General features: G+C 44.2%; 1 protein-coding gene across 1 annotated transcript in view; it reads left to right on the top strand.

The window, feature by feature from the left end:
* Window positions 1-1,308: 1,308 nt before the first annotated feature.
* Window positions 1,309-15,703, top strand: part of PLCL2 (phospholipase C like 2) — a 252,402-nt gene continuing 238,007 nt past the window's right edge. Inside the window, exons 1-2 of the mRNA XM_077268869.1 lie at window positions 1,309-1,444; window positions 3,443-3,895. Of these exons, the coding sequence (XP_077124984.1) occupies window positions 3,608-3,895 (288 nt within the window). The 5' untranslated portion in view covers window positions 1,309-1,444; window positions 3,443-3,607. The remainder of the gene's footprint in view (window positions 1,445-3,442; window positions 3,896-15,703) is intronic.

Here is a 15,703-nt window from a genome sequence, read left to right on the forward strand (position 1 = left end):
TTGATTTTTTTTGTGGGCCGTGCAGAATGCTGAGACATTGGGTTGTGTGGGTTGGTGAGAGAATATCAGTCGCCACTCGGACGCCTTCCTGTGTTGTGCGTTTTTCAGAGGCCGCTACATAGGAGGAAGTGGGAACTTTTATTAAATCTCATCCGAAAAAAGCGGATGAAACTCGGCACAGACTCCCGAGCTCGGAGGACACAGATGAAACGCTGCACAGGAGCACTGATTACATGGGGGTCACTGTGAAGAGCCGGACGCCTGGATGAGCGCGTCCCCCCTGGATGAGCGTGTCCCCCCTGGATGAGCGCGTCCCCCCTGGATGAGCGTGTCCCCTCTGGATGAGCGCGTCCCCCCTGGATGAGCGCGTCCCCCCTGGATGAGCGCGTCCCCCCCTGGATGAGCGCGTCCCCCCTGGATGAGCGCGTCCCCTCTGGATGAGCGCGTCCCCCCTGGATGAGCGCGTCCCCCCTGGATGAGCGCGTCCCCCCTGGATGAGCGTGTCCCCTCTGGATGAGCGCGTCCCCCCTGGATGAGCGCGTCCCCCCTGGATGAGCGCGTCCCCTCTGGATGAGCGCGTCCCCCCTGGATGAGCGCGTCCCCCCGGAGGCCTCATTCACATCCCGGACTCGCACCTATTCTCGTTACGCTGCTCGCACGGCCGAGGAGTTTTGCAGCTTTTTACGTCGGAGTGAGATTTGTTCTCCTACATAAAATAATGTACATGATGGGATCGTCTCCGTTACCCTCAGACGCCGCCATGTTCTGTGCGGGGTCTTTTTTTACGCACCCATAGACTTGCGGTTTTTTCACACGTTCAGTATTTGGTCAGTATTTTACCTCAGTATGTGTAAGCCAAAACCAGGAGAGGGTGATAAATACAGAAGTGGTGACGTGCTTCTATTATACTTTTCCTCTGATTGTTCCACTCCTGGTTTTACACATACTGAGGTAAAATGCTGACCGAATACTGACGTGTGATCAGTCACTAAGCTTCAGTGTGAAATACTGCGGTGATTGCAATGTAATAGTAAACCGTAGCCAGGTCTGGCTGTAGGGACTTCCACTGGTCACGTAACCCTCCTCTTGTGTCATTAGGGGCTTCCGAAGTCACTTGCCCAGCTGGAGGTCGTGTGTATCGCGTGTAGTCCCGACAGCGGGGGAGGAGCTGACTACGACCCTCACTCTCCTCTTCTCGGAGATGCAGAAATCACCCAGTAACATCGCCGTGACCGCAGGTGGGCGGGGCTTAGCGCTGACAGGTGGGCGTGGTCAGCGAGCTCACGGGTCTGGTCAGAAACCAATAGTTAGCGGAGTGTCAGATTGATTGGCAGGGGAGGCCCCGCCCCCCACGGGTGTTGTGGTTTCACCCCGGCAGTGCAGAGGCTGATCAGGGTGCCGGTGATAGCGGCTGTAGCTGCCGTCGGGGAGTGCAGGAATCGGGGTGAGTGCTGATGAGTGGCGGCGCTGCTGTGCCCGGTAGGACGTGGACTTGTGCGTGCCCGCTGCATGGATGTGGAGCAGCCGCCGCACACCCGCATGTGCCGGTCCTGTGTCCTGCAGCTCATCACACGTTGTGTGACCACGGGCAGGATTACATGCGGGGTGACAGCGGTGCGGGCTAGTGACACCTCCGTGCGGCGACCGGCAGCATATGCTGCACACAAAGCCTGGACTGCTGTCATACAGACGGGCGGTACAGGAGACGCCTGCCACTGATGTGTGCGCCCTACAGCCAGGATGTGTGATGTCAGGGGATGTATTGTGTTATGTGATGTGTGTGATGTATTGTGTGTGTGATGTGAGGATGTCCTGTGTGTGTGATGCATTGTATTGTGTGATGTGTGTGTGTATGATTTATTGTATTGTGTGATGTGAGGGTGTCCTGTGTGTGATGTATTGTGTGATGTGTCTCTTCTTCATGTCATGTGAGGGTGTCCTCTATGTAATGTATTGTTGTGTGTGATCTGTCACTTCTTCATGTGATGTATTGTGTTATGTATGTATGTGATGTATTCTTTGTGTGTGTTGTGTATGTGCGGTGTGATGTATTGTATTTTGTGTGTGTATGTCTTCCCTTTCTGTGATGTGTAGTATATTATATGTGTGATATGTGTTATGTATTTTGAATTCTCTTATGTATTTTAGACCTTGCTTAGTGTATGCTGTGGATGTGTGATGTGTTGTGATTTGTGCCTTTGTCGAAGCTGTGTGTCTTTGTCGTGCTTTGTATCTGTGCCATGTGTCTGTGCTGTGTCGTTGTCGTCCCGTGTATCGTTGTCGTCCTGTGTATATGTGCTGTGTCTTTGTCGTCCCGTGCTGTGTATCTGTTCTGTGTGTCTTTGCCGTGCCATGTGTCTTTCCAGTGCCGTGTGTGTTTGTCGTCCTGTGTGTTTTTGCCGTGCATCTTTGTCGTGCTTTGTATCTGTGCCGTGTGTCTTTGCTGTGCCGTTATGTGTGTCTTTGTCGTGCTGTGTATCTGTTCTGTGTCTTTGCCATGCCATGTGTCTTTGTCGTGCTTTGTATCTGTGCCGTGTCTGTGCTGTGTATCTGTTCTGTCTTTGTCGTGCTGTGTATCTGTTCTGTGTCTTTGTCGTGCTGTGTATCTGTTCTGTGTCTTTGTCGTGCTGTGTATCTGTTCTGTGTCTTTGTCGTGCTGTGTATCTGTTCTGTGTCTTTGTCGTGCTTTGTATCTGTGCCGTGTCTTTGCCGTGCTGTGTCTTTGTCGTGCTGTGTATCTGTTCTGTGTCTTTGCCGTGTCGTGTGTCTTTGCCATGCCGTGTGTCTTTGTCGTGCTTTGTATCTGTGCCGTGTCTTTGCTGTGCTGTGTGTCTTTGTCGTGCTGTGTATCTGTTCTGTGTCTTTGTCGTGCTTTGCATCTGTGCCGTGTGTCCTTGCTGTGCCGTGCTGTGTGTCTTTGTCGTCCCGTGTGTCTTTGTCGTGCTGTGTATCTGTTCTGTGTCTTTGCTGTGCTGTGCTGTGTGTCTTTGTCGTCCCGTGTGTCTTTGTCGTGCTGTGTATCTGTTCTGTGTGTTTGCCGTGCCGTGTGTCTTTGCCGTGCCGTCCATACAGAAGTGACACCTGGTCTTCATGTGTGAGGTGGTGATTTGTGACCTGTGTCCTCTGCCTGTATTGGCTGTACATGTGCCGTGTGTGTGACAGCTGTGGTCTCCCATGTCATGTCCATTTGTCACATCCCTGGGCAGACGTCCGCCTCCGTTCTTGAAGACATTAGTCTGGAATTGTACAGAGCCCCTCCATAACAACAAACCATACAGAAGGTTACATTGTAGCCGCAGTCACAGTATCACAATATTTGCATTTTTTGTGTTAGTGCTATGAAACCATTTACACCATGATGCATTACGTGCCCGGCGTTATCGTTCAGTGAAGGCCTGGTTAAGCTTTTGCAATTATTGACACAGTGATTTCATTATTTTAGGTAACCAATGCTGAGGACTGGATTCAATGGTATCTTGTATATTAAGGCATTACAGTTGATGAAAGGGACTGGGCTGTGGGCGCTCGGCCATTACCTTGGTCTGCGCTGATTCTGAAGAAGAGAGAAGAAGTAAGAGTCGTACAAGGCTCTGCTGCTGCCAGCCTCATGGCAGAGCCAGGTGGGGGCGGTGGATGTGCTGGCGAGGGTAGCGTGCCCTTGCCGTTAGAGTCTGCAAATGGTAAATTACCTTTAACTGCTAGCAATGGCGACAGAGGAAGTGGTGAGAGTAATGGAGGAAAGTGCAAAATTGCGAATACTTCTAGCAGCGGTGTGTCCAATGGAGATTGTGCCCGCGCAGATGGCAAAGATGACAGCGGACCTGCACAGCCTGAGAGCCCTGGCATCGACAAGGTGGACAAGCAAGGATTGCCCCGGAGGAGCAGTATCATCAAGGTGAGAGGGTTTCTGTTCTGCCTGTGATTTGCTGGTTGTCACCAGTCACCAGCTGATGTCCTTTTTTAACTCCTGGTTATGGGGAAGCGCGTACAGTATGTGCTGTGTAACATCATTAGTAATGTGCTGCGAGGATCGATCTCCGGCTCTCTGGATGATTATAGATGAGTCTGTGCCTTTGGTGTTCGCTCATCCTTACGTGTAATTTACAGATGTGGCTGCACCAAATGTCCACGTGTTAGTTTGGCACCGCAGAACATTACTGCGAATGTTGGAGCGCACCCACTGCCATACAATGTAAGCGCGCCTGTGCTGTGCAGACTGCGTAGGAGCGCTGCGCTTATGCACTACGCGCCATCTTTGCTGAACACCTGCTTGATCACTATATATGGTGACGGCCATATTGTGGGCTAAATCAATATGGGAATTTATCTATTCATTATGATTGGCGCGTCCTATGGCGATCTTAAAAACCTTCCAGAGGAGGGGGCTTTAGGCATTCTGGGTCTAGTATTTGGATGTTATTGTGATATTCTTAAAGGGAATCTGACAGGTCCTCCAAAGCACCAGCATATTGCTATTCCTTTATAAACACCCTGCCTAGCAAGCACCTTAGAGGATTGTTAGAAAAAGCGTTTCTAGAGTCCATTTTTAATATGCAAATGAATCGTTTGACTAGTCAATGGGGTGTTTTGTTTCTCCAGAATAGTCGTCCCACGCAGCATGTTACCGAGCCCTGTGGGTGTCATAACGTGATTTTCAAGAGCCCGCATCAACGCCAACTCTCTGAAAAACTCGCACATGCGCGTAACTTTCATTCATCTCATTGCGCCTCTGAACCCAGGTGTATGCTTTCTGCTTCAGAGGCGCACTGCACATGTATGAATGCAGAGAAGAAGCCTGATGTCAGCTGAAGAGCCGAAGATCAAGGCCCTTCTTTGCCCCCCTGATGACATGCGCAGTGTGCCGCTGAAGACGGGAAGTGAACACCTGGGCTCAGAGGCTCAATGATTTGTGGGAATGAAGGTCAGGCGCATGTGTGAGATTCCGGCCCTTGATAATCATGTTATGACACCCACAGGGGCGTAATAACATGCTGAGTGGGATGTCTAGTCTGGGAAAACAAACGCCCAATTGACTGGTCAGATTATTCATTTGCATATTAAAAACGGACTTTAGAAATACTTTTCCTAAGTGTTTATTAATGTGTCAAATACCGTAAGGGCTTGTTAGGCAGGGTGTGTATAAAGGAATAGAGAAATGTTGATTTGGGGGTCCAGACAGGTTCCATTTAGGCCACCTGCACACATTCAGTATTTGGTCAGTTTTTTACCTCAGTATTTGTAAGCCAAAACCATGAGAAGGTGATAAATACAGAAGTGGTGACATGTTTCCATTATACTTTTCCTCTGATTGTTCCACTCCTGGTTTTGGCTTACAAATGCTGAGGTAAAAAATTCCGCAAATATTCAGCGCGTGAACTAGGCCTTAAAGTCTCACATGGCCATCTAGAATCAGTAGTTTAGGGTAGCAGTAGGAACCTAAAACCTTTGGACCGTTATGTAAGTACTTTCCAGATACCGGCTCCATTTCTAGTGTTACAATAGTCTGGATTTTCAAGATCTCTGCCTATTGCATGTCTGCCTGTAACTCGGGAGAGTCTGGAAGAAGGTTCTTCTCAGAGATTACCAGTATCCTAGTTGAAGGCCCTGATTAGCTTTATGGTACATACTCAGCAAACCAGTGGCAGCCATGTTCTCCATAGATTGGGGAACCTGTATACATATGTACAGATAATACATGCATGCCAATGGGGGCAGCAGATATGAAGTGAACACTGTTGTATGACTTTCCAGCTGCAGGATTTGCAGTATAGCATGTACGTCTGTGTCACTATGTACTATATGACCCTAGACAAACTCGCTCTGCCTTGAGCGTGCCACGGAACTGCGAAGCAAACCGCACCTGTCAGAAATAGTTGTCTTTTCTCACTGCCAGGAGAAATGTTTACCGGTGTGTGCCATTGGGTTTATCTCCTCCTGACACTTGTTCCTACGGTCACCTCTCGTCTTGCATGATCAGGGAAGTTGCTCATCTTCTTGAGCTGGTGGAGCTTTATTGTAAGCAGTTTCAGTTTTAACACTAATTTCTCTCCTCCCACCCACCGTTCCTATGGTGTTTGTGAAAGTTGCTTAGTGTAAATGTGTTTGTGATTAGTACGTAGGAATGGGTGTGATCGTCAGCCCACCGGATCTCACTAGACTCACTAGAGGAACTGAGTGTAAGACGCTGGTGCCTACAACTCCAGGCTGAACGTCACTTCGTTTCTTCTAGTAGTTGTGATTTTGAGTAATATTGTGATTGTTTCAGTCCCCTAAAATCTCATGTACACTACATTTTAAGTTGATACATCTATAATTTATAAATTAGATATATCTTTACATATTACTATGGGGCTCTTGATATTACTATAAAGGCTCTTGCACACTGCCCATTTTCTTGGACGAGTGCTATCTGTGGTTTTCATGGATAGCACTCATTCTTATGATAGTCTAAGGGTATGTGTCCACATCCAGGAAACTTTGCGTTTTTGACGCAGCGCTGAGCCGCAGCGTCAAAAACCCAGCGTCCAGATGTTACAGCATAGTGGAGGGGATTTAATGAAATCCCATCTCCACTGTGCATTAAAAAACGCATGCGTTTTTCCCGCAAAAACGCACATGCGTTGCGTTTTTTCAGAACGCAGCATGTTGCTACAATGAGCAAAACACGCAGGAACACCGCAGGTGACCTGCCAGTGACCTCAGGTGCATTTTTGGTCAGGATTTTATCTGCATAAAATCCTGACCAAAGCCTGAAGCAAACCTGAACGTGGACACATACCCTAAGGGGCTGTCAGATCAAAATCAGCGATGCACGTCTATGGGTCCGTGGAAAAAAAAATAGGACTGTGCTCAGATGAATATTATCGTGGACAGACCGTTCGGAGAAGGTGGAGAAACTTTTTTTTTTTTTGTCCTCCACATCAGATAAAAACTGATGCCACTCTGATCAATGTCTGATCAGAATAAGGGTATGTGTCCACGTTCAGGATTGCATCAGGATTTGGTCAGGATTTTCCATCAGTATTTGTAAGCCAAAACCAGGAGTGGAACAATTAGAGGAAAAGTATAATAGAAACACATGCACCAATTCTGCATTTATCACCCACTCCTGGTTTTGGCTTACAAATACTGATGAAAAATCCTGACCAAATCCTGATGCAATCCTGAACGTGGACACATACCCTAATCAAACCGTTTTTCTCGGATGTGGAGAAAACTGTGGTGTGACTCTGAAACCTGATGGACCCCATTGTAAGACTTTATAAAGAGTATGGAGAAGTCTTTGGGGGTCTGCCACTATTTGTTGCTTTCTGTTCTAAAACTGATTGTTACGTTATAATGTAAATCATGACCCCCAAAGTGATAAAACCCTAAGGCTGCCGTCACACTAGCAGTATTTGGTCAGTATTTTACATCAGTATTTGTAAGCCAAAACCAGGAGTGGAACAAATAGAGGAAATGTATAATAGAAACATCTGCACCACCTCTGCATTTATCACCCACTCCTGGTTTTGGCTGAGAAATACTGATGTAAAATACTGACCAAATACTGCTAGTGTGACGGCAGCCTAATAGTTACAATTGATATGGGTGTATTTAAAAAATGAAACCGCAAAGCCACCAATGGTTCACCTTGGATTGAGTAAATCTAGGCACCTCTTCTTGCTTTGGGCCGTACACAGTTGTAAGTGTAGCCAGTGTTTTGCTAAAAGACTCATGGCTGTTATTTTTCTATAGTTGTAAGAAGTCAACAGAGTCAATAAAAAAGATAAAATAATAAAAAAATGTATGTATGTGTGTATATATACACATATATACAACACTGACCACTAAATAAATATATATATATATATATATATATATATATATATATATATATATATATATATATATATATATATATATATATATATATATATATATATATATATATATATATATATATATAATATTATATTAGTGGTCAGTGTTGTATTTGGGTACTATTTGCTTCACAGCTGTTTTCTTCCTCACCTCTGCCCCCTAGTGGCTGGTAGGTCTCTGAGAGTTTTACTATTACTAGTTATTGGAGAACAGAGAATTGGTGCTATGTGCTTAGAAACAGAGAACTGGAACTTACTTCATGTACTTTTCTGGTTTCTTTCATAGAAACCAAGAGAACAGCATTCATCTTGGCCTGGCCGAACATGTGCCTTGATCTGTATGGAGATCATAGAATGATAAGTGAAAAGAGCTGGACAGGAAAGATCAAAACTATTCCCCAAAGAGAATACGCCTGCATGTACAAAAAAGAAAACCAATTAGGCTTCATTCATTGGTCCATTTTGTTCTTTGGTGACCTTCTTGTAAAACAACTGATCATTTTATTACTTTTATTATTATTATGACGCCACACTGGTCTTTTTCCACTCCAATCTCTGATCGGCTTCTTGGGGAATCACAACCCAGACCCAGAAACTTACACCAAGGTCTATCCAATGTTTCCTCTCTCTGCACCTACTGAAGGGTGTAATGCCCAAAATGTTGCCATTCTCTTCTATATCTGGTGACTATTGGACGTGAGAAACTATGAATCACGAATTGTGAATTCTGTTGTGCTGTTCTTCACAAAGTTCAATTAATTATTATTACTGTTCTTTATCCCTTTTTTTTGTCACCAATGTAACACCCGCTTTTCTTGTATGTAAAAAGTAAAAATTTTGAAGCTTCTCCTAAACATTAGACCGTAAGAAAAGGACCGCACTCGGATGACATCCTTGCTATCTGTGCCATCTGCTTTTTTTGATGGACTCATTCACTTAAATTAGTGTGCATGACCCAATATTTAGATTTTGACTAGGGTTTAGATACTTTTTTTTTAATTCCCGGCCGAGGGTCCAGTCAGTTTTAGGGTTTATTTTATTTGTTTCACTGTGTGTCCTTGTCACAAGGACTTTTAAGGGTGCGGTTCCTTTATGGGTCCCTTCCAGACCAGTCTAGGAGGGCAGTGTGTGGCCATCAGTTTCTGCTCCCCCCCCTGCAAGCACCAGGCTCTGCTCTCTAAGGAGGGGAGCCAATGTAGACTGGCTCCTAGTTCTGCTGGAGTGGAAGCCCAGGTGGATGCTGAGAGCAAGACTGGATCTTCCTAAGATAAGCATCTGCTATGTGAGCAGGGCTGTGGAGCTTGAGTCGGTGTATGGAAATGTCGAAGGTTTGGCTTACCGGCTCCACAGCCCTGTATGTGAGGCCATGGTCCCCTGACTTTCCATGTGACTTTATGGTCCAGGGGGTCAGAGATGGTTAATTGGGGCCTTTCCCTTGTTAGAGAGGGCTACTATAGACTGCATTCTTGTGTACTTTTATTTTGTGGCACTTGTTCATATTTTTTTAACTCTGGGATCAAGCACAGTACTTGGACTCTTAGAACATTTACCTATTTTAATTTGTGGACAAAACGGATAGAACATGTACTATTTAAACAGTCGTGTGAATGAGGTCCTAACTATATATTGTGTTTTAATTATTTACTGTAGTCTTAAAATGTTCAAAACACCCATTTGTGACTGAATTTCACAAGAATATTTCTAGTGAACTTAATTGAGGGACGTTCTGCTAATGAATTATGTCTGGCAGTAAAGCTGACCGTAAACATGATTTATTTATCTGCAAATCTGGCCAATTTGGAATGGAGCTGCCAAATATCTGCAGTCTATGGACTATCCGAGATATTGGATTATTTGCAAATCCTTACAAAATTGGCTGGATGTTTCACTTACTATATTGTAGTGTTTTATTACAGAAGCTGCATGAAGCAGCTAAGTTTATGCACAGTGATGTGTACAAGTGATGATGAGCAAACGTGCTCAGTTAAGGTGTTATCTGAGCATGCTTGGGTGCTGACCGAGTGTCTTGGGCGCTTAAAAAATATGTTCAAGACCCCGCGACTGTTCGTCAGCCATAATACATGCAGGGATTGCCTGTTTGATAGGTAGTCCGTGCATGTGTTGTGGCTGTCGTACATCCGTGAGACATGCAGCTGCGGGGTCTTGAACATATTTTTGAAGTAAATTGATCAAAATGTTTTTTTGTTTGCGTTATGCTCCAATAACAAATACGGTGTGTGTGTGTGTGTGTGTGTGTGTGTGTGACCCAACAATTTTTAGGGTACAGTCAGATGGCCATATAAATCGGAAAGAGATTGCAACGCAGTGCATGGACTGGCCGGCGGCACTCCCAGCCCGAGCATGAGAACTGCATAGAAAAACATGACGCTTTTACGCTCGGGTCGGAGAACAACTGGCCCGTCTGTGCAGTGCATTCCGATTTTATGCGTCCGTCTGTCTGCACCCTTAGGCTGATTTATTACATTTAAAGACGGGAAATTTTACAAATTGTGCTCCCAATCTTATTATAGCAGGTGTAGATTTCATTCTTGACTCGAGGATAGTCCAAAATGTGCCACATTTATTAATAAGGACACCTTTAATACATTTGGTGACATTCACTCTAACAATCATTTTTGTTCTTTTTTTATTTTACTTGTATTTTAAGCACTAGTCCTAATTAAAATCCCCAGTGTTCCCAGTGATTTGTGAGGGTCCTCACTCGGTAGAATGGGCTGTATTTTTCCACCGGCCTGGTGCCTACTCTTTGCATTTCCTGTTTCCGAAGGACAATGTTTCGCATTGGGAACATGTAAAGATAGAGTTTTATAGTGTATCACAGAAATCCAACACAGCCAGGGTAAACTAAAAATAATGAAACCTGCCTAAGCTAAAAGAAGTTTGGAGTCAGGTTTATGGAGGAGAGTGCCAAAAATCTGTCATGGCATAAAGGAGGAAACAAACCTTGTACAGATTGTGGAATGTGCGTCTTGTTGTGTCCCAATGAACTATGAAATGAGACACGTTTCTCCATTTAAAGGCTGGTCCTACGTGGCTAGTTTGTTTCTGTTATTTTAATCCTGATGCTCCCGAATATTGTATTGGTTTTTTTTTTTTCGAATCTGCCATACGGTCCCAGAGATATTGGCCTTTTTATCTCGTAGTAATTTGTATGCCGTTTCCAAGGGGGCGTGGCTCACAGAATTCTGAGGGCGTGTCTGTAGCCTGCTTTGCATATTTACCATGCGAGCCATGGCATATAAACAAGTACTAAGCAAAAAAGTCCATATCTCTGGAACCGTATGGAGGATAAAAAGAAACAAACAAACAAACAAAAAAAAGGATACTATGTGGAGCCGCGAGAATAAAATAAAAATTGGCCACTTTTGCCCTTGTGACTGGTTCCCTTTTAAAGGGAATCTGTCACCTCATTTTGCCGCTATAAACTGCAGCCACCGCCATCAGGGGCTTATCTACAGCATTCTGTAATTCTGTAGATAAGCCCCTGATGTAACCTGAAAGATTAGAAAAACAGATTAGATTATACTCACCCAGAGGCGGTCTGGGTCCGATGGGCGTCGCAGGTCCTGGTCCATCTTCATACGATGTCGTCATCCTCCTTGCTTCTGCCACGGCTCCAGCGCAGGTGTAATTGTCTGCCCTGTTGAGGGCAGCGTAAAGTACTGCAGTGCACAGGCGCTGGGCTTCTCGAACCTTTCCCGGCCCCTGCGCACTGCAGTACTTTACTTTGTCCTCAACAGGGCAGAGAATTACACCTGCGCAGGAGCCGTGGCAGAAGCAAGGAGGATGACGACATTATATGAAGATGGACCAGGACCTGCGACGCCCATCGGACCCAGACCGCCTCTGGGTGAGTATAATCTAATTTGCTTTTCTTACCTTTCAGGTAACATCGGGGGCTTGTCTACAGAATTACAGAATGCTGTAGATAAGCCCCTGATGGCGGTGGCTGCAGTTTATAGAGGCATAATGAGGTGACAGATTCCCTTTAAGTAAGCTGTTTTTCCTTTAGAAGGTATTAACTGGCATAGATTTTAGTAAAAACTCCTTAAGTCATAAACCTTTTTATCATTCATTTTTTTAAAGTTTTGCCCATGAAGCTCGTTTCTAGGAAGCACATTTTGCTTTATCTGGTGATATCTAGGTCTAGGATTATATGGAATGTTTGTATCGTGTGTGTGTATCCTGTGTGCTTGTATAACCTAAGAACGCCTTCTTAGGAGCTACCTGAACCATGAAACTAATTAGAATTAATTGTGGCCAGATATATAAATGTCAATCAATCAATCCAAAAATATAGGTACCTCTAGTTTTCTGGAACAGCACATTGCCCACCTGGCCCCTGGGGGCCAGTTCAGTTCTTCATTGCTTTGTATTTGTTTTTAGTTCTTTGCTTGTTTGTAGGATGTTACACAGAAGATTTTAAATTACCTTCTCTCTGTGATTTGATTTTGCCCAGGATTAGTGGTCTGGTCACTCCTATGGTCCATGATTGGCTAAGTTTTGTGGTCTCAACATGGGATTTAGCAATTCCTAAATTTATCTGTGAGTGTTGTTGCTCCCTTTAGAAGCTCGGTGGTCTGGAAATAATTGTACATAGTGCTTCCAGAAATTCCATATTCTTCACTTAGGTGTATTAATCAGCAAGCCACAAGTTTAGGAGCTTACAGTATCTGGACCTGTTGCTCCCAGGCATGAAAATCATTATCATAACTCTACTTTGTGGAATTGCTATGTTAGTAATTATCACATATAATTGTGTATTTATCATTTATTGTTTTTTTTTTCTGTTTTTTTTTAATCAGCAGCCATTTTCCCCATTTGCTTCATAGTAAATGAAACCTCTGATATTTTTAATATTGTATTATGTTGAGCAACATGGAAATATTTTGGCTGAGAAATGGTTTACTTGCCACTTGTGCCCCTGAGCCTTCCGCTTCTTGTCCATATTCCAAGTCAGAAGCAGACAGGTTTTACCTGGTTGAATAGAAGCAAATGAATTCCTGCTTTGTACTTGTCTTTACCTTGACTAATTACTTTCTTGTGCTCATCTGTAGATCAGTTCCTTCTCTTCTCTTAAAGGGATCCTGTCAGTGGGTTTTTGCTATGTAATCCGAGAGCAGCATGATGTAGGGGCAGAGAGGAAAATTCCAGCAATGTGTCACTTACTGGGATGCTTGGTGCAGTTTGGAAAAAATCCCTGTCTTCTCTGCTGTAGGTTAGCGGTGCTCAGAATGCTGAGTTTTGTATAATCCTGCCCACACACCTGGGCAGCTTTCTGTATACATTGTTAGCAAGCTGTCAATCTGTCCAATAGGTGGTGGGGGAGTGGCTACACAGATTGATCTCACTGCCTGGCACAAGACACCTAGCCCTGCAGTGATAATCTGCTGATAAAACACTGATTGTATTGAAACTATAGAAAGCTGCTGAGCAAGTAACACGTCCCTGAACTCAGCATCTCAGCCCCTACATCATGCTGCTCTCAGAGTACAAAGCAAAAGCTGCTGACGGATTCCCTTTAAGATTATAATGAGCAGGACATGAATGTATGTTGCTCCTCTCAGACTGGGGCCCATGAGTTTCTGCAGCTATTAAGCTTCGTCTGATGACATTTATAAGTGCGCTCGCTCTATCACAGTGAGGGACATGTTTGCTCAGAATCAAAGATGTCACATGCTAATCTGTTCTTCATTTTTCAGATCTGTCATAAAACATCATTCACAGTCCACAAGGGCACCTTATTATTAAAAGAGAGGAAGCATGGCCTAATGCTTTTAGACACGGGTTTGAAATAAAAACCTTGGTAAGATGGCCGCTGTCTATATTAGGACAGGGGTATTGACTTTGGGGTCCTTTCAAGGAGCCTGGATGAAGAATCGATCATCTGGTGAACTCAAATAGACAACGGGGGAGATTTCTCAAGGCAATTGCACCAGAATTCTTATTATCAGTTTTACACAGTTTCTGCGTCTTGTCCATAAAGAAGGTTGGGCACCCTGAAAATGGGGTGTGGTGCTGTGCACCAAAATTGCTGTGCAGGTTTGTACCACCGCTATGATAAATCTGGCCACAGAAATAACTTAGATATGCCCTGCACACAATCATTTGCCCACCACTGTATCCCCTACAAAGTGATGGTGTAGCTTTTGGTCTCTCCTAAAAAAATAATAAAACTCCATTTCTGCCCTAATAACGGCAATAACACCCTTTTTGCACATACACAATAAGCGGTCATCGTTTTGTACCCCTATAGATAATATTGCCCCATTTTCTCCAGAAAACGTTACTTTGCATACTCTTCCTACCCAATACCACAGCAAATTTTTTGGGTAATCCCAAAAATCCCTTTAAACCCTGGGTATACAGTAGTATAATCGTAAGCGTATTATGCCTGAGGGCAGCCGATGTGGCGGTAACGATGTCTACCTGGGGATCGGCATGGTTTTCTAACTGATTTAAGGTGAAATAGTTAAATTATTGATGCCACACGGTAAAGTTTGCTGCCACTAACAATCAGATTTCTTATTACTGCTGACCATTTGGAGACTGCACCTCCTGGTGTGGTGTTGGTGTCTGCTTCAATGTGTGTATATATTCTGTATATAAATGATTCTGGGACCGAAACGTGTGAGCTTGTGTCAGAATGGTAGTGTGGATTTCCACCTCTCCTGTACCAGATTGGGGCACAAATTTCCCATTCATCTGAATAGGGTTTGGAGAAATCCACTCACCCGCCCTAGAAACGTCTCATTTACATACGTGTAATAGATTTTTGTTAGTTGTTGAAATCTATGCAACAAATCTGCTGCGTGTGAATATACCCTAATAGGGAACAGTAATTTGCAGTTAAGCACATTGCAAATACAGAGGAGGTAGACCTGAGGTCAACGTAATTTCTTCATTATCAGTCATTTTTTATCATGAGCTGCGTGCCGTTTTAGAAATATGAAGCCTTGCATTAAATGAATGTCCTTACATTGTGCCAAACAGCATTAATAAATCTCCCTAACTGAATTTTAATAATTTAGTGTTGGACGTTTACTTTGCAGATGAGACAGGAAAACGTTAGGCCGTTTCAGACCCGGTTATGTAACAGCTTCTGCTTAATTTTAGGAAGTAAGAGGATCAGGTACAGCAAGCACTGCAGATCACTATAGTAGTATGGTGATCGAGGAATGACCATGGGATACACACATATAGAACATTCGGACCTCTATAGCCATCAATAGGCACAATGCCAGCTTTTGGCCCAAATCCTTCAGGCGCCTTTGCTTCTAATGTGTCCTTATTATGGAGTTTTATTAAGGGGTTATCCAGGGGATAAACCTTTTTTTTGACTGATACAAAAATAAAAAATGGTAATATTCTTCCCAACCAAGTTCTTACCACTCTCTTTCTCATGCTTATCCGGTGGCCTCTGGTCTTCTCTTCCTGGTCCTCCCTTCCAATCACTGGCCGAACCTAATCAGGAATTTTTGGCCATTATCAACACAGGAAAATAAAATCGAGACCAATGAGGTTCCGGTAAATGTCGAAACCTGAGATGTGAGCAATCATTCAGGGTGAGAATCACTTCTTTAATTTTTCTTATCTGCCTCAGACATTTTAAAAATCATTTTAATCCATAGGACAACCTGATTAGATCACCACCTTGTTAATTTGAAGCTGACCCTGCTGAGGACACAGGTCTGGTTTCAGAACCCCATGTCTATAACAACTGAGGAGCTGCAGCCATATTTTCTGACCCTTTTTTATCTCTATAGCACTGTTGGAAATGGTCAGGTACAGTGCTCAGCTATTTCCGGCAGTCCTGTAGG

Source organism: Ranitomeya variabilis, chromosome 6 (assembly GCF_051348905.1).
Source record: "Ranitomeya variabilis isolate aRanVar5 chromosome 6, aRanVar5.hap1, whole genome shotgun sequence".
NCBI lineage: Eukaryota > Metazoa > Chordata > Amphibia > Anura > Dendrobatidae > Ranitomeya > Ranitomeya variabilis.